General features: G+C 49.2%; 1 protein-coding gene across 1 annotated transcript; it reads right to left on the reverse strand.

Moving 5' to 3' along the window:
• Positions 1-66: 66 nt before the first annotated feature.
• Positions 67-16,454, reverse strand: UHRF1 (ubiquitin like with PHD and ring finger domains 1). Its single transcript, XM_064636973.1, has 17 exons — positions 16,349-16,454; positions 15,169-15,331; positions 11,950-12,213; positions 11,003-11,175; positions 10,451-10,666; positions 9,596-9,702; positions 9,244-9,430; positions 8,233-8,356; positions 8,036-8,143; positions 7,193-7,297; positions 5,823-5,929; positions 4,947-5,109; positions 4,313-4,450; positions 3,832-3,943; positions 3,548-3,705; positions 3,106-3,204; positions 67-1,584 (listed from the first exon to the last, which is right to left on the reverse strand). Exons 2-17 carry the CDS (start codon positions 15,319-15,321, stop codon positions 1,438-1,440), a joined length of 2,361 nt encoding a protein of 786 aa, XP_064493043.1. The 5' UTR covers positions 15,322-15,331; positions 16,349-16,454; the 3' UTR covers positions 67-1,437.
• Positions 16,455-17,676: the final 1,222 nt, after the last annotated feature.

The following is a 17,676-nucleotide window of genomic DNA, read 5'->3' on the forward strand; positions in this document are numbered from 1 at the left end:
TCCTGCACAAGCAACTAGGTCTGGAAACTACTCTGGAGCCTAAGAATTAAAGGAAAACAGTCAACATTTAATTTGAAAAGTTATTTATTTTGAGAACTTCAGCTTGCACATTGTACAAAAATTTGACAAATTCAACAACAACAACAACAAAAATCTATAAAATGCTGTGGGGTGGGGTTTCTTTTCCCTAACATATTAACATAATAGTTTTCCAAAGGGTAAGAGTTAAGAAAACAAAAAATAGGCACATTTGTTCCAGTCTGTCTGCAGTAAAGTGTGATTAAAAACATCCCTGTCTCGTTGAGGTATCGAACTGCAAACTTTTGTAACGGTAGAAAAATACAAAGTGAGCCTTCTCGGTGGCAGGTCCAATACAAAATGGTTCATAGAAAAAGCCAGAATTGGTTATTTTTCATTTCCAGGTTGAAATGCAGCGAAACAAAGGAAAAAAAAAACACCTTAATTCACCTATCACTAGGAAACCTGATCCTCTGCAAATCCACACTAATCACACACAGCTACAGTGTTCCACGTTACCAAAGGTCTGGCTGGCAAGTTAAAAACAATTCAGTGCTTATGAAAAAAAAACCAAAAAAAAGGAAGATCTATATGGTGATTCAGAGCCCAGTCTTCCAGCAAAGGACAAAAGGCACTTAAGGATGGCTTTAGGATATTCCACAATGGCATTTCGGGACAGAGGACAGCGCCTGGCTGAACAAATCCTTCCCTACAACGAGTCCAGTGAGGTAGTACTTCATATTGCTCCAACTACTTGGCTCTAAGCAAGCAGCTTTATGGTTTTGATAATATAAAATTAGCAGGAAATGGCTTTTTGTAAAACTTATAAAACCCCAGTTCTTACAAAAACAAAAAATAGCAAATACCCACTTGTGGTACAAAGCCAGGAACCATCTTGGACAAATTTGGAGTATCAAAATGCTGCCAAGGTGATGCACGAGTCTACCTTGATGGCCAAATCCCCAGACAGTGAAGATTGTTCTAGCAACCAAGCCATTTTTTGGAATAAAAAAAAAAAATAAAAATAAAAGGGGGGGCGTGGGGGGCACTCTGAGAACTTTCCTCATCATTAGCAGCCTCACCGGAAGCACTTTCAGTCCATTAAGAACAAATAATTCTGTGCTGAATGAATGGCAGGTTTGAGGGGAGAAAAAACACAAGAAACAAAAAAAAAAAAGAAAGTAAACTTCAACATTTAGAACAAAAAAACGAAAATCCACGAATGTACAAAAGGACAGTCCTGGGAGTTTACAGTTTTTTTTAAAAAACGAGGAAGACTTCAAACCTTTTTAGGGGGGGCCTGGGAGAACACAGCCTACAGGTTTGCTGGTTTGTTTGTTTTGCTTTTGTTTGTTTTTTTTTTAAATTAAGCCCGTGGTTTAAGTGTGAACCCAAGGGAAGGAGAAGTGCTTTAGGGAATCACCGGCCGTTGCCGTAGCCGGGGAAGAGCTGGGTCAGGATGTCCTGCAGGGCCTCGTTCACCTCCATGCTGTAGGTCTTGCCCAGGTCGTAGCGACAGGCAGGGCAGCTGTACACGTCAGCCCTGAAGGATCTGTCCAGACAGTCCTGAGGGACACAAGAATTCCCAGTTAAGGGATGTGTAATTCCGGGTTTTCAGCTGGGAAAGGCCGAGGTGGAGAGAAAACTTGGCTGTGTGCACCTCAGGGTGTTCCAACCACCATGTCCAACGCTCCCAGGAACCCAGGAAGCCAACATCGTGTTGGATTCCACATCACCTTTCTCAGAATCAAGTGGTCAAAAAAGGGTTGTTGGAAGGGATAAAGAAGCAGAGAAAGGGAAGGATCTGTCCAGACAGTCCTGAGGGACACAAGAATTCCCATTAAAGGGACGTGTGCTTCCAGGTTTTCAGCTGGGAAAGGGCCAAAGTGGAGAGAAAACTTCACCCTGTGCACCTCGGGGTGTTCCAACCACCACCCCCAACGCTCCCAGGAACCCACCATCATGTTGGATTCCACATCATCTCATCATCATCAAACCCATTAAAAGCAAAGTGGTCAAAAAAGGGTTGTTGGAAGGGATAAAGAAGCAGAGAAAGGGAAGGATCTGTCCAGACAGTCCTGAGGGACACAAGAATTCCCGGTTAAGGGACGTGTTGTTCCGGGTTTTCAGCTGGGAAAGGCCAAGGTGGAGAGAAAACTTGGCTCTGCACACCTTGAGATGTTCTAACCACCACCTCCAATGCTCCCAGGAATCCAACATCATGTTGGATTCCACGTCATCTTTCTCAGAATCAAACCCATTAAAAGCAAAGTGGTCAAGAAAGGGTTGTTGGAAGGGATAAAGAAGCAGAGAAAGGGAAGGATCTGTCCTGAGAACAGAGGGGAACAACACGGCAGCTTCTGAAAACTGCTGAGGCCAAATGGGAACTGCCTGGGTCGAGATGAACAGATGGCACAGAATGGTTTGGGGTGGAAAGGACTTTAAAGATCCCCTCAGTCCCCCCCCAGCAGTGACACTGAGCCCTCAGAGAAGCTCTCAGCACCCTGTAAAAGAATCAGGGAGGAGCAACCCCAGACTGGAACTTCCTCTAAAAGACAGGCTTTTCTATGCCAAAGAACTTGCATCAAATCATAGAGTTTTCACATATTATAGAATGGTTTGGGTTGGAAGGGACCTTAAAGTTCATCTTGTTCCACCCTCTCATTAATAATGGCCATAATGCTTATTGTTGTTTTAATTTAAGAGTCCCAGAATGGTTTGGGTTGGAAGAACCTTAAAGCTCATCTTGTTCCTCCCCCTGCCATGGGCAGGGACACCTCCCACTAGTCCAGGTTACTCCAACCTGGCCTTGGAAACTTCCAGGGCTGGGGCAGCCACAGCTTCTCTGGGAAATCCATCCCAGCCCCTCCTCACCCTCCCAGCCAAGAATTCCTTCCCAATATCCCACCTAACCCTCCCTCTGGCAGCGGGAAGCCATTCCCTGTGTCCTGTCCCTCCATCCCTTGTCCAAAGTCCCTCTAAACCTGACTGATGCTAAGGGACTAATTCCTGGCAGAAATCCCAAAGGAACCAAGCCCTGCCCAGGTTGTCTCCAGGCTGGGCTCAGCAGGGCCCAGGTTCCCTCACCTTGCACACGTTGTGTTGGCAGACGGTCGTGACGGGCCGGAACACGACCTCCTGACAGCAGATGCACAGGAAGGCCTCTTCCACTTTGTTTAGGAATTTCTGGAAAGGCAACACTGGAATCAACTTATTGCCACTACCCTCTGAAACCCAGAACCCCACCCCATGTTAAAGGTAAGGGATTATTTCGGTCATGGAAAGTTTTCCTATAAATCTCAAAGAGTAAAAACAGTCCCATTAAACGTGCTGGGGATGTCCACACTAAAATAAAACCACTGCAGGTCTGAGGCTGTTTCTTTGATGCAGCCAAGGTTTGTATCCAGGGACAGCACAGCTATAGTCATCCCTTTATTTCTGGGGATAAAGTCCCTTATTTCTGGGGATAAAGTCCCTTATTTCTGGGGATAAAGTCCCTTTGTTTCTGGGGATAAAAAGCAGGATATACCGGTCCATCTTTGAGAGCCTCTAGTACTTCATTCCACAGTTTTTCATTGGCTTCATCACTTTTTATAAGAGATTTCTGCTGGGCTGTCAGCTTGTATGGCTCAACTTTAGTTTTCTTTGGGGTCCCTGCTGGAGAGGTGACGGGTTTTTCCTCCCCACCTGAAAGAAAACACAGTGATTTTCTTTTGAACAACCAAATAAAAAAAACACCAGAAAAGAGTCATTAAGTAAAATGCACAAAAAAACCTACAAGGCTTTCTATATCCACTTGCCTACTCCACAAACCTGCTGATTTCCTTTTCCTCTTTCCTTTCCCCGGGGTATCGAACTCGTCCTCTCCACTATTTTCTTTTTCCTTGTCTTTATTTGCAACAGCTTCCAAATATCCTTCAGGATACTACAAGGAAAGAAAACAAAGAGCATCCAATGCAGACACACCAGTTCAGACTTAACAGACCAATACAGGTCCAAGGCTGACCTCTGGAGAACTGCTCCAGGGGGTAGTTTTAATCTATTTTAAGCAACACATCCCTACTCTTCTTGAAGCACTTATGCAGACTATGGAAATTTTGTACCAAAAAAAGTGAGGTTTTGCCCTTTCAGCCTCCTGATGTATAAAGAAAAAAAAATCTCACAGGAATGGAAGAATTTGTGCCCCCCCTCAGCCTGAATTGTCATGTAAGGATCATCCCCAATAAGAGCATGGAACAGAAAAATTCCTCCTATCCATCAAGTTCAGTGTCCAGGTGATGGGCCAAGGGAGTACCTGCATTGTTAGGCCAAGCTTTTTCATCCTGTCCTTTCCCTCCTTGGTCCAAGGAGCAGGTTCTTCATCATCCCTCCTGAGCAGGTAACGCCACACCAAAAATCCAGATTTCCCTGTCTCAGGCCAGTATTTCACCACCTGGAAAAGTCAGAGCGAGTCCATCACACACTGGAAAACCCCCTGGCAGAGTGCTGTGAGGAGAGGCTGAAGGAGCTGGGGGGGCTCAGCCTGGAGAAGAGGAGGCTCAGGGGAGACCTCCTCACTCTCTGCAACTCCCTGACAGGAGGGGGGAGCCAGGGGGGGTTGGTCTCTTTTCCCAGGCAACCATCAGCAAGACAAGAGGGCTGGGTCTGAAGCTGTGCCAGGGGAGGGTTAGGTTGGATATCAGGAAGAATTTCTTTGCAGAGAGGGTGCTCAGCCATTGGAATGGGCTGCCCAGGGAAGGGGTGGATCCTCCATCCCTGGAGGTTTTTAAGCTGAGACTGGATGTGGCATCAGTGCCATGGGCTGGGAACCACAGCGGGGTTGGATCAAGGGTTGGATTGATGATCCCAGAGGTCCCTTCCAACCCAGCTGATTCCATGATTCTATGATCTTTTTCTAATTCAGCCAGTGCATCCCCAAACCTCCTTACCTTGTATATCCCATCGTATCTGTTCCCTTCCACAGGGGCGTATTTGCTGTGTTTGCCTCCCTTGACATTCCTGACCACCCGGACGGGCTTCCCAGCCCTCCAGTCCTTGGCTTCTGCTCCGTGCTTGTCGTTGATGGGGGCACTGCAGTTCAGAGCCAGAGCTCTGCAACACACTCCAGTCAACTCAGGGCATTTACCAGTTTGCCTTAAATAACTCCACTTTGACACCACTTGTGTAACAGCAAGAACTCTGCAGACAGTAATTAACCCTCCTGATGGGGGGCACGTTTTAATTATTCATGACATTACCTTAATGCACCAGCACAGACCACCCCCTCCACTCAAGCCCATGCTTATTTTTAGGCTTACAAATGCTCTGGTCTCCCGAGGTGACCATGGGCTGCAAAAGCTTTCAGGAGAGAGCATGAAAACTCCTGCACCAATTTACTGCCCTGTGCCTCAAGATTCAGCCAATATTACACGTGACCCTGATACCAGTTACAGTTCTGTCCCATTAGAGTGCACTGAGAGAAGCATTTCCATTATCCAACTGATAATGGGGATGTCCACACTAAAATAAAACCACTGCAGGTCTGAGGCTGTTTCTTTGATGCAGCCAAGGTTTGTATCCAGGGACAGCACAGCTACAGTCATCCCTTTATTTCTGGGGAAAAACTCCCTTTATTTCTGGGGATAAAAAGCAGGATATACCAGTCCATCTTTGAGAGCCTCTAGTACTTCATTCCACAGTTTTTCACTGCAGCCCACAGCCCAGCCCAGCCCCAATCTTGACAGTTTTTCCTTGGATACAAACAATTCCTGCTGGTGACAGGCTGCCAGGTACCCAGGTTAGGAGGGAGCACAAGTGTTGCCAACCTGTTCATGTTGGTGAGTTTTTGGTCACAGGACTGCTCTGCCGTGCGTTTGTTCCCAGAGAGGTCCCGCCCTCCGCTCCCCGTGTAGGTGAAGGAATTCCCATGATCCTGAAACGCACATGGATGGGTTGGACATGGTCACAAAAACAACTCAGGAAAAGCAGAAGGGCAAAATCAAGCAGGTTTAGAAGGGTTTTCTCAAAACAAGGGAAGAGGCTGGGACAGAGGGGCTGGAGAGCAGCCAGGCAGGAAGGGAGCTGGGAGTGGGGATGGACAGGGAGCTGAACAGGAGCCAGAGTGTGCCCAGGGGGACAAGAGGGCCAATGGATCCTGGCCTGGGTCAGGAACAGGGTGGCCAACAGGTCCAAGGAAGTGATTCTTGCCCTGGACTCAGTGCTGGTGAGGCCACCCCTGGAGTGCTGTGTCCAGCTCTGGGCCCTCAGCTCAGGAAGGACATGGAGGGGCTGGAGCAGGTCCAGAGGAGAGCAACGAGGCTGGGGAAGGGACTGGAGCACAAGTGCTGTGAGGAGAGGCTGAGGGAGCTGGGGCTGTTCAGCCTGGAGAAGAGGAGGCTCAGGGGAGACCTCCTCACTCTCTGCAACTCCCTGACAGGAGGGGGGAGCCAGGGGGGGGTTGGTCTCTTTTCCCAGCCAACCATCAGCAAGACAAGAGGGCTGGGTCTGAAGCTGTGCCAGGGGAGGGTTAGGTTGGAGATCAGGAAGAATTTCTTTCCAGAGAGGGTGCTCAACCATTGGAATGGGCTGCCCAGGGAAGGGGTGGATTCTCCATCCCTGGAGGTTTTTAAGCTGAGACTGGATGTGGCATCAGTGCCATGGGCTGGGAACCACAGCGGGGTTGGATCAAGGGTTGGATTGATGATCTCAGAGGTCCCTTCCAACCCAGCTGATTCCATGACTCTATAATTCCAGTGTTTAAGCTCCCAAGTTCAGTCTGTGGTCCTTCCCTGAGACTGCCAGAAGAGCAGAGTCAGGGTGACAACTGTTGTCTTGTCCCACCCCTGAGCAGTGCCAAGGACCTCACGTGGCTCACACAGGATCTCCTGCAAGTGAAGATCTGGCAGCACAGATCATGAGACTCTGCTCAGACTTTGGGTGCAATGGAGACCCTGAAGAGGCAGCTGAGGATTCTGAGATCAAAAGCTGACACAGGGATATTAAACCTAGTTGAGATGATCCTGTTGCTCAGGTTGGCACATTTTTACTGTAGTTTTTCCTTGCCTGATTTTCTTCTGAAGAAAATTAAGTGAAGATGGGCAAGTGTCTGATGTGGAGTGTAAAAAGTAACTAAGGCCAAGTCTTTGTTTTAACAAGTTAGTTTGGTTCTGGGCATAAATAATCAAAATTTACTTACTATGTCATCTTCATAGCCTCCTGCCAGGACCAAGGAATAGGCCCCATCATTGCTTCTGCCATGGATCCCTGCAACATGGGGCCTGTGCACTCCGGATTCGCTCACCTGGAAAACCAGAAACACTTTGCAAGGCTCCAAACAACATGATCACCCCTTGGCCTTGGAACTGAACTAAATACTATTTCAGATTTGGGTTGAATCTGCTCTCACCACTATCCTCCAAAAAGCTCCAGGTAGAGGAAAGAAAAATAAAAATGCTTCTAAAAAAAAAAAATGAGCCATTGAGTATTTCAGTCAATTGAACAGGTGGGTAAGTTTTGTGATGTGAATTTGGAAATTTGGATCTTACTGAGATTGCTTATTAAAAAGCTCCAGGGATTTAGGAGTAATACAGATATTAAATATTTGTATAAAGAGATTGGTTTTGAAAGACTTGTAACAGCAACCTTCACCTAATGCTTAAAAAAAGATCTGCATAGGTCAGTGCTTTTTATTTCCCCAACTTTCTAACAGGATGAGAAACCTTCTTTTTTTTTAATATATGTAAATATTTGAGAGTCTCTTTCCAGGGGAACAGTGGGAGATACTACAGAACTCCAGGACAAACTCCTGGAAACAAATATGTTTGCTTTGGGTTTTTTGAGTTACCAAAAAGAGCACTAAAGAAAAATAAACCAGCACTTGATAGGCCTGGACAACACAACATTAGTTCTGGAACACTTGATCCAGACAAAGCCAGAATTCTTTCCCTCCATCCAGTGACACACACTCCAAGATTAACTGTTTCTTGGAAGAGCTGGACCATTCCCAATTTTTCCAATTTTTCAGGATTCAGCTTCATACCTGAACTCTGAATTTCCACATGGTGCCAACAGGAATGCCAGGGATTGGGCCATAGTGGTTGGAGGGGACGATGGTGCATTCCTTGGTGCGCCCGACACACGCCATGCCCTGGGTCAGAGAGACCAATGAGCCAAGAACCCAAAGGGATTTCACAGCAACACACACTGATCCTGAGAGTAAAACAGCTCTGAACTGACCTTGCCCCAGTCTCTCCTCGAGGATGAGTTGGCAGATGCCATCTTTTGTTTCTTTTTGCTTTCTTTTAATCTCTCTCCTGCTAAAACCACCTCACTGGCGTCGTTTCGACACTCGGGGCAATACCTGAAGTCAGGGAAAATAAACAAGCAGCAAAGCCTTGAATTAAAAGAGAATTCCATCAAAACATACTGAGTTATGTTACAATTTCCCATGTGAAACTAGACAGGACATGGAACCTCTCCATGCTGGAATTAGACCTGTATCAGCTGCTGTCCTTACAGCACCTTCTAAGCCACTGCTGATGTGCCAGGACAACAGCTCTGTCATAAAATCATTGCATATAATGCTGAAAGAGGGCAGAGGGAATAAAACTGTATTTTACTATCTATATGTGTATTGAAAGATGTATTTCACTATCTATCTGTCACTGTATATATTTCACATACAAACCAGCATCTGTCACAGCCTAATCTGATGATGGGGCCTGGGGACTGCCTGGAGTGACCCAGAAGAGCCACTGCACAAGTGAAGCCTCCTGGTATCAGGTTCTCATTTGGGATTTGGAAGGGACCTTAAAGTTCATCTCATTCCACCCCCTGCCATGGGCAGGGACACCTCCCACTATCCCAGGTTGCTCCAAGCTCATCCAACCTGGCCTTGGACACCTCCAGGGATGGGGCAGCCACAGCTTCTCTGGGCAACCTGTGCCAGGGCCTCCCCACCCTCCCAGGGAGGAGTTTCTTCCCAACCTGGCCTTAGGCAGGTATAGAAAACAGGCATCCAGATCCCAAAACTAGGAAAAGAAGTTGCAAGCCACTGGCTTAAAACCTACTCTCACAACCTCAAGGAAAGCTACAAAGTCCTACCAAAAAAAAAAACCCAAAACACACAAACACCTGTGCAGTTACAATATTGCCACCAAAGGGCAGCTTCAAGCCTCAGACCTCACTTTCTGCTCCTAATTAGATGGTAATTGTGATCCCCCCCCCCCACACACACCCAGAACTCACCAGTCCTCATCATCTGGGATGCTGCTGAGGGGAGGGTTGAGGCAGTAGATGTGGAAAGCCATGTCACACTCGTCACACATGAGCTGCTTGTCTGGATCTTGTTTCCCTCCACAGATGTGACAAGCACAGACTCTGCAGGTCTTGTTTGGGTTGTCCTTGCAGGCTTTACACACAGGTCCACTCTGCCCTGTGAGCAAACAGAAAGCAGAGTCAGAAAGGGCCAAGATCCAACGGAAATGGTTGAAGGAGGCACAACCAAACGTGTCCTGAGACTCTCAGACCTTTGATCCTCACAAGGACAATCAGAACACCACAGGGTAACACAGACATGCAAGAACTCCCCAAGACTCACGTTTTGGTGTTCCAGCTGGGATGGGGGAAGCAGTGCCTGGCTCCTCAATTTTATAGATTTCATCCACTAACATGATTGTGCAGTCGTTCAAGGAGTCACCAGCTTCCCTGGGAGTTGAGGAAAGCAAAAGAGATCAGACTTTGAAAGTATCCCACAGCAGGAGCTCACAGCTGTGCAGGTACCAGACTGCTCTGGTGTTAAGAATCAGATCATTTTTGTGCAATTAGAGGGTATCCCCTTTTGTCTCAGTGAGATTCCAAGCACTCAGAGCATCCCAACTATCCTTAGTGACTGTTCTGCCTCCCCTCAAAAGTATATTCCAGACTGATTCTTCTTGTATTTTATAGTTAAAAAGTCAAAATGCCTGGTGAGAGGGGAAAAAAAAAGGAATATTTTGGTAACCCTGTGGAAATTATCTAAAACTTTAAAAAAGTATATCCTTTTTTTTCCCTGAAGTTGAAAGACTCCAGGAGAGAACTGGAGTAACTTTTCATCACTTTTATAAAATGAGGGTTCATTCTACATTATCATACCTCCACAAAATATTACATTGTGAAGCCATAATGGATAATTAACACATAAACAATGCTTTGTAGTGAATATGGGGCTTCACATCCTCTCAGCATCAAGTGAATCCATGGAACAGCATCTTCTGTGATTCCTTAAAGTGTCCAGTTCCTCAGTGGAACTTAATCAAAACTGTAGCATGAAGAAGTCACTCACCCAAAAAGGACAGGTCACTTCTCACCCCTCCCCAGCACTCCTGTTGCACCATTTCTTGAGTCACTCAGACCTCGTGAAAGCTTAAGAAGAGTCGGGGAAATTCAATTTATTCCACGGGACGGATTTGCTTACCCGAGTAGGATCCTTGCATTGATCTCCCTGGTCATTTTTGTTTCCCTTTTCTGCAGGATCTCAGCATCATACCAAAAGCCCCTCTCTTTTGGTTCATCAGGGTTGTAGTTGACCATCACCACCTGTCCTACTTCCAGCTGGTGCCACTTCAGAATAGTCCGTGCTCGGGCCCGAACGTTACTGGAGCTCATCTGCACCACTCCATTCTCTGGATAACTTGGAGGGAGGGATGGAGGGACAGAGAAGGAAAATCACATTCAACATCAGTTTGATGTGCAACACAAGAATAACATCAAGAATAAAATCTCCTTCTCCCCCACAGACACAGTCAGAACCAACCTGTCTGACATTGCTGCTTGTGCACCCCGTTTAATTTGGATAACAGCATTTCATATTTCCAAAAAACACCATTCCAGCCCCCTGGAACTCCAACTGTAAAACAACCTTACAGTGACACAACCCCTGGTTTACCTTGTGGATCTCTCTGCACTAAAATTCCCAACAAAACCATGACCCAAATGACTTTCTGAGCCCAGAAGGCAGAGAACTCACTCGTCGTATTTGACGTGATAGATCACATCCTCCTCAGGCACGGCCGTGGGCCGGGCAGGCTCTGTGCAACTCTCAGCTGCTTCCCTGGGAGGTTTTTTCCTGGTCACATTCACAACCTGGGCTTCAAACCACGCTCCCATGTCCGTGTCCCGGGCGTCCACCAAGTCGTTGATCTGCACAGAGCAAAGATTGCAGGTCACCAAAGGGGATTTTCAAACCAACCACTCATTTCCAAACCCACTCAAAGCTTTCATCACCTCAGGAACTTCACCACTATCAAGATGTTTACAGATCATCTTAAAAATTAACATTTCCTTTGCTTTCCTGATCCTGTGCAGCCCTCCAGCCTGCTCAGGTTGAATTTAAAAGATTATAAATCCATTTTACACCACCAGGCTTCTCAGCAAGCACAAACCATTCTTGCTTAGTCTGTAGCAGACTTTCAAACTGTCTTGCTCACAGCCTGGCAAAGACATCACTAGATCTGTAACAAAACCCATTGAAACACACAAGGAAAATGATTCTCAACAGCTGCTTGAGATTTTCTTTTGTTCATTCAAGAAAAGTTTCAGCTTTGGCAAGTGTAGTGACTCCAAGCAAAAATATTGGGAAAGTTTTTCAAATCAAACCAGGCACTCTGAATGCCTTTTTGTTGTTGGTTTTGGGGTTTTTTTATATCAATTAATGTATTGTAGTTTTAGTTCAAAGGATAAAATGAAAAAAATGGAATATTTTGACCTAGGATGTGTCGCATTTTGTGGGTTTGTGGGTCTGTTGGTATTGTTGCCTTTGTTGTTGGAGGGTTTAATAGAGAAAAAAAAAAACAAAAAAAAGGAGCTACCCACACAATTGGGGCATAAAGGATTTTCAGGAATCCTCGACCGCAGGGGAACAATTCCCACCCGAGGGGAGATTTTAAGGAATTTTAGTTTTTTTGATGAACTCACCTTATAGAGGCCAAAGACAGGGTGGCTCCAGTCGGGCTGTGCTGCTGTGCTGGGCTGGCCCTCCAGTTCCAGGGCTCCCTCCCCGTTGTGGGAGCTCTTGTCCGAGTCGCTTTGGCCGGAGCCGCAGCCGGAGTCGGTGTCGGAGAGCTCGGGATCCTTCTCCTTGCTCCCAGCAGGAAGCACTGCTGGGCTTTGTCTGACCAGGAGCTGGACAATATCATTCAGTCCCACGCTGTAGTCGAAAAGGGAGTGACCATCTTCCATCTGCAGGGAAAGCACCAAACCAGCTGGTTATTCCCTTCTCCCCCTTCCAAACCTTCCCGCTGGAATGGTCTCCACGTGCCAAGAAAGACCACGTGGCTTTAAAACCATCCCCAGTCACTCCCTGGGCAGCTCTTCACCATCACACTTACTGTTACATTGGTGTTCTTGCTATTTTATTACTGGTTTTCTTACTTTTTTTCAAGCTACAAGAGCAAGGTTTCCATGTTGCCGTGGACTTGTTACCAGACTAAACCACCAAACCACCTCTGAGAGGTTTTGCAGCACATTTCCCTAGAAATATCAATTCTGGGAAGAAGAACTTATAAGAATTACAGATCCCCAACGTTCCCATCAGGATCTGAAGATAATGACATGTTACCTATGAATTAAAAAGAATTATTTCTTCCTTAATTCAGGCACATCCTGAACACTAACACAGACTGGTCTTTATATTGTAATTGTGTGTGATCCAGATTCTTACACCACCTCCACTAATTGTGGCATTGAGCAAAAGCCAAAGAGTTAATCACCCACTTTTCTCCAGCCAACACACAATTTTTCCACTGCAAGTAAAATCACAAGAAGACCCAATTCAACTTGAAACCACCTCATCTCTCTTTAGCGTGTCCTAATTTCACAAGCTCTGTAATTCTGAGAGTTTATTTGGCAAGTCTGGCACTGGATGTAGTCAAATCAAGACAAAAGGAGAAGTGCAGAGGCACAAATAGGTCTCTCAAGAGCTCTAAGGAGCACAAGCATTTTAGGGTTAACATGTAAGAGTGGAGCCCTCGGAGCAGTCAGGAGTTCAGACAAGCTTCCCCACATATTTAAGGTCTGACTAAGAAATTATACAGGAAATGATCATCCCCTTCCAGCCCAAACCACGAGAAAAAGCAATCCCTGGAGCTTTGTTCTCTATCAGGGGGGGAAGCAGAGCAAAAACCACAAAAATTTACACTTCACAGGAATCACTCTGATAATTCAGGTCTGATTTACGGCATCGAACGCCTACGGAACAATCCCTGGAAATCTGAGTGCACGGGAGTGATCCGGGCTTTTTTCTGGGTTTGGGGATGAAAACTCCACCAGAAATGGGTTGTTTCTGCTGGGCCAAGAGGAGGGTCACAGGCAGGGGAACAACATGAGCACAGGACACGAGTGGCAACAGGTGCAAACTGAAATGGGAGAGCTGGGACAGGAACGGGACAGGAAACCACCGAGGAGATCAAAGGACAGCGGGAAAGAAGCACCAGTGGCTGAAGACAAACCTCTAACAAAGGAGAAAGGTTTTAACTGACAACTCCTTTTCTAACCCTATTTAAAAGTTTTAATAAGAACCTGAACATTTCCAGGGATTCCCAAAAGCCAGACAAAGCAGGAGTGCAGCAGGGACAAGGACTAAGAACTCCTGGAGCTGCACAAGGAGGAATTATCTTTGTAGGGCAAGTGCATCCTGACTGAAAACTCATCATAAAATCGGTTTATCTGCACTGATTTCAGGGCAAGGCTCACAGCTGGCACCTACCCTGGACCAACCCCTCCTTTATCACCTGATTTACAACACAAACAGGTGATTAATGCACCCAAATCTCCCTTAACCCAACAGAAAGGAGGGTTAAACCCACCAGTCCTCCAGAGATGTTACACCTTCCCTCCAGCCTCTTTTTATACTGCAACTGGTGCCTCAGCTTGTTAAATTCAAGCTAATCCAGGTGTGTTCCCACATCCCACAGTCACACCTGCTAAGGACAACCTACAGGTATCTCAAGTCAGCCTCAAACAGAGGGAAAGGTGGAAAAAGCAACTGGAAGAAATTCTTTATCTCCAGCCCAGTCAGCATTTCAAGTGCTCTGTCTGAAATGAAACCCTTTGATCAACCAAGCCCCACGAAGGTTTTGCAGCACAGGGTTAAGCAGGATATGGAAAGTGTATTTGAAAACAGTTTCAGTTGACTTTAATGTTAATTTAGGGGCTTTTTTAACTCCCAGGGAGGAAAACAGTTGTACAACAGCAACCATAAAGATATTGTTGAGAAGATAATGTTATTAAAGTGTTCTGTACCCAGGGAGATTTTGATGCCAGAGCTGAAGAACTTCAAAAATCATGAGCTGCTTCTCCCAATTTACAAAGAAAAGGGGGATTTTAACGGGAAAACTTGTGAGACTCAGAAACTTTAAGCACCACAAAGGATGAAACAAAAAGGCCTGGTAACGTTCAGACACTTTGCAAAGGTGATGTCAAGGCAGAAAAGCAACATGTTAGATGGAAAATGATTAGGAAAAACTGAAAATAAAGCCCACTCTGCTGCTGGCTGCTCTCAGGGCAAACCCACGGGAGGAGCAGGGTGGGGAGTCACTAGATGGCAGCAGAACACCCCATTTCCACGCGAGAGAAAAGAAAGCAGTGAGACATAAATAAAGAAATTTAGGATAAATAGATTAATTAAAGATAAATTAATTCATTAGGAATAAATAAAGGAAATAAAAATTAATGAAAGTTAAAGAAATTGAAAATGAAGAAATCGAAAGGAAGGAAGAATTAAAGATAAAAAAAAGAAATGAGAAAGAAAATAAAAAAGAAAGACATTAAAAAGGAAGAGATTAGGAAATGAGATAGGAAGAAATGAAATAGGGAGAAATGAAATAGGAAGAAATGAAATAGGGAGAAATGAAATAGGGAGAAATGAAATAGGGAGAAATGAAATAGGGAGAAATGAAATAGAAATAATAAATGCAAAATAAATGAATAATAATAAAAAAATTAAAAATAAAATAAATAAAATAAATTAAAAACAAATAAAAAGTAAAACCAAATAAAGAACAAATAAAAATAAATAAAAATAAATAAAAATAAATAAAACTATCCCTCCCCAGCTGGAGAGCGAGAGGGTTGGGTGGGTGCCCTCCGCTGCCGCTGCGATGCTGTCAAACCCCCCCAGCCCCGCCGTGCCGGTACCTGTTTGCCGCGGTAGAAGAGCCGCTGCCGCTGGGGCTCCACGGCGAACACCTCGTGTATCCGCAGGCGCAGCTCCTCCACCTTGGTGAGCTTGGAGAGCGAGTCCACGCGGCGGGTCTCGGTGCCGTCCATGGTGCGCACCTGGATCCACATGGCGCCGGCGCTGCTCCCCCCGGGAATGCGGGACCCGCGCTCAGGCGGCGGCTCCGGGGCGGCTCCCGCGGCCCCGCCGCCCTCCCGCAACGGCCGCCCGCCATTGGCCGCCGGCCCGGCCGGCCCGCGCGCTGATTGGCCGCCGCCGGGCAGGCCCCACCCCCCCCACGCGGGAGCCTAACGGCTCCGCTCGCGACTCGCGCGCCACAATTGAAACGCGCCCGCCGCGCCCACGCGCCGGGTCTCGCGCGATCATGTAAATGAGGGAAGGGGGGGGGCAGCGCGTGCTCTTAAAGGGGCCGTCACCCTCCGCCGGCGGGGCTGGGGGCACACGGGCACCCCAGGGCCCCTCCGCCCACCCCACCCCACCCCACCCCACCCCACCCCACCCCACCCCACCCCACCCCACCCCACCCCGGCACGGCACGGCACGGCACGGCACGGCACGGCACGGCACGGCACGGCACGGCACCCGCTTGGCTTCCCACCGCGGGAAAAGCCGGGCGGTGTCACCGGGGCGGCGGTGCCGGGTTTTGGGGGGTCTCGGGTGGCCGGGGGGTCCGGCGGACTCGCGGGGGTTTGGGGGGGCCTTGAGGGGATTCCGGCGGCCTCACCTGGGTGGCCGTGCCGGGATTTGGAGGGGGGCTCCGGCGGACTCGCCGGGGTTTGGGAGGGTCTCGGGTGGGTGGGGGGTCCGGCGGACTCACTGGGGCGGTGGTGCCGGGGTTGGGGGGGGTCCAGAGGACTCACCGGGGTTTGGGGGGTCTCGGGTGAGTGGGGGGGTCCGGCGGCCTCACCCCAGTGGCCGTGCTGGGGGTCCCGGGGGGTTCCCCGGTGGCGGTGCTGGAACCGGTGCCGCCCGGCGGGGTTTGGGTGTTCTCGGGTGGGTGGGTGGGTGGGTGGGGGGTCCGGCGAACTCACGGGGGGGGGCGTTGCCGGGGTTGGGGGGGTTCGGGGGCGTCCCCGGTGGCGGTGCCGGGGTTGGGGGGGGGGGGGGATCTCGGAGGAGGGGTCCCGGCGGACTCACCGGGGCGGCGGTGCCGGGGTTGGGGGGGGTCCCTGGGGGGGTCCCCGGTGGCGGTGCTGGAGCCGGTGCCGCCCGCGCTCTCCCGCGGGCTTTGGAGTTTGGCGCGGAAAAGCCCCGTGCGCGCCCCGCGCGCGCCCATTGGCCGCCGGTGGCGGGAACGCGCGCGCGGGGCGGGGCCGCCGAACCCCCCCCCCCCCCGGGGTTTGGAAATTGGGGGGGAAGGGGGTGGACGGGACCGAGAAAACACCCGCTGGAACCGGCGCTCTTGGGGGCGGCAGCGGGGATCGCCCAGCCAGCGACATGGCTCATGACTCGGTGCCCCCCCCCGCTCCGCTGCGCGGGGGGGAAACCCCCCCCAAATTGCCAAGGCAACAGGATCCATCACCTCTCATTGTCCTAAATTGTCTATTTATTGGCCTAAAAACCGAGCCCCGGAGAGCCCCGGTGGGAGAGGGGACCCCAATGACTCCCCTCCGAGTGCACCCCACCCGAGGGGTCCCACCCCCTCCACTCCTCTAACCCACCACGGAGAGGGCTCCAGGCCCTACCGACCCCTCTGGGGGGGCTCCAGGCCCTACGTGATGCGAATAATCCGAATAACCGGAATAATCCGAATAAACCGAATAATCGGAATAATCCAAAGAATCCGCAAAAGGGCTCTAACTTCCCAGGCCAAGAGCTCTTAGGAGGGGCTTCTGGGGCTGGTGTAGGGTCCTGCTCAGGAAAAACGTGGCCTGGGTGACGAGCAGGGCCTGGGTGACACGGCAGGGCCGCGGCGTGGCCGCGTGAGCCGCCAGAAAGGGCTGGTCCGGGAGGACGTTTGTCCCCAAAACTGATGCCAGAGATGAAAACGTTCTGCTTAAAACACCCATTGGATGGGGCAAAGCATGAGCCAAGAGGAAAGATAGAAGGGATAAAAGCAGGAAAACTGGTGGTTGGGAGGGGGGAGAGACGCCGGGGTGGGGACGCGGGAATGGCGCCGCCGGAACAGCTCCGGGAGCCGCCGGCCGGACAAAGGGAACACGAGGCGCGCGGAAGGCAAAGGCAGAGCCGTGTTTCCCCTGTTCTGGCCCCCCCCAACGTGCCCCCAGAGCTCACCTCGGGCGCTACAAATATGGAAAATCGGCGGGATGTGGAGCCTTCCCAGCCCCGGGTTCGCCGGCGGCGCCTCTGCCGCGCTCCGCTGCTTCCTCGGGATCTGCTGGGGATCCCACGGACCAGCCACGGAGCGCGGGTTGGGAGCGCGGGTTGGGAGCCGCTGGCCTAGATGAGATCAGTGCTGAAGGTCTGGTGGTGTCAGGGCACAAAGCTGCGACCTGCAGCAGTCA

Source organism: Pseudopipra pipra, chromosome 27 (assembly GCF_036250125.1).
Source record: "Pseudopipra pipra isolate bDixPip1 chromosome 27, bDixPip1.hap1, whole genome shotgun sequence".
In the NCBI taxonomy this organism is placed as follows: Eukaryota; Metazoa; Chordata; class Aves; order Passeriformes; family Pipridae; genus Pseudopipra; species Pseudopipra pipra.

Bases quoted from the DNA above. Each gene is read 5' to 3' on its own strand.
- UHRF1 (XM_064636973.1), bottom strand. From the start codon at position 15,321: ATGTGGATCCAGGTGCGCACCATGGACGGCACCGAGACCCGCCGCGTG. The intron at 10,667-11,002 runs GTGAGTTCTCTG...CCTCCCTCCAAG, and splicing joins TATCACGTCAAATACGACGA to TTATCCAGAGAATGGAGTGG. The intron at 7,298-8,035 runs GTATGAAGCTGA...CTGGTTTTCCAG, and splicing joins TGTGGAAATTCAGAGTTCAG to GTGAGCGAATCCGGAGTGCA.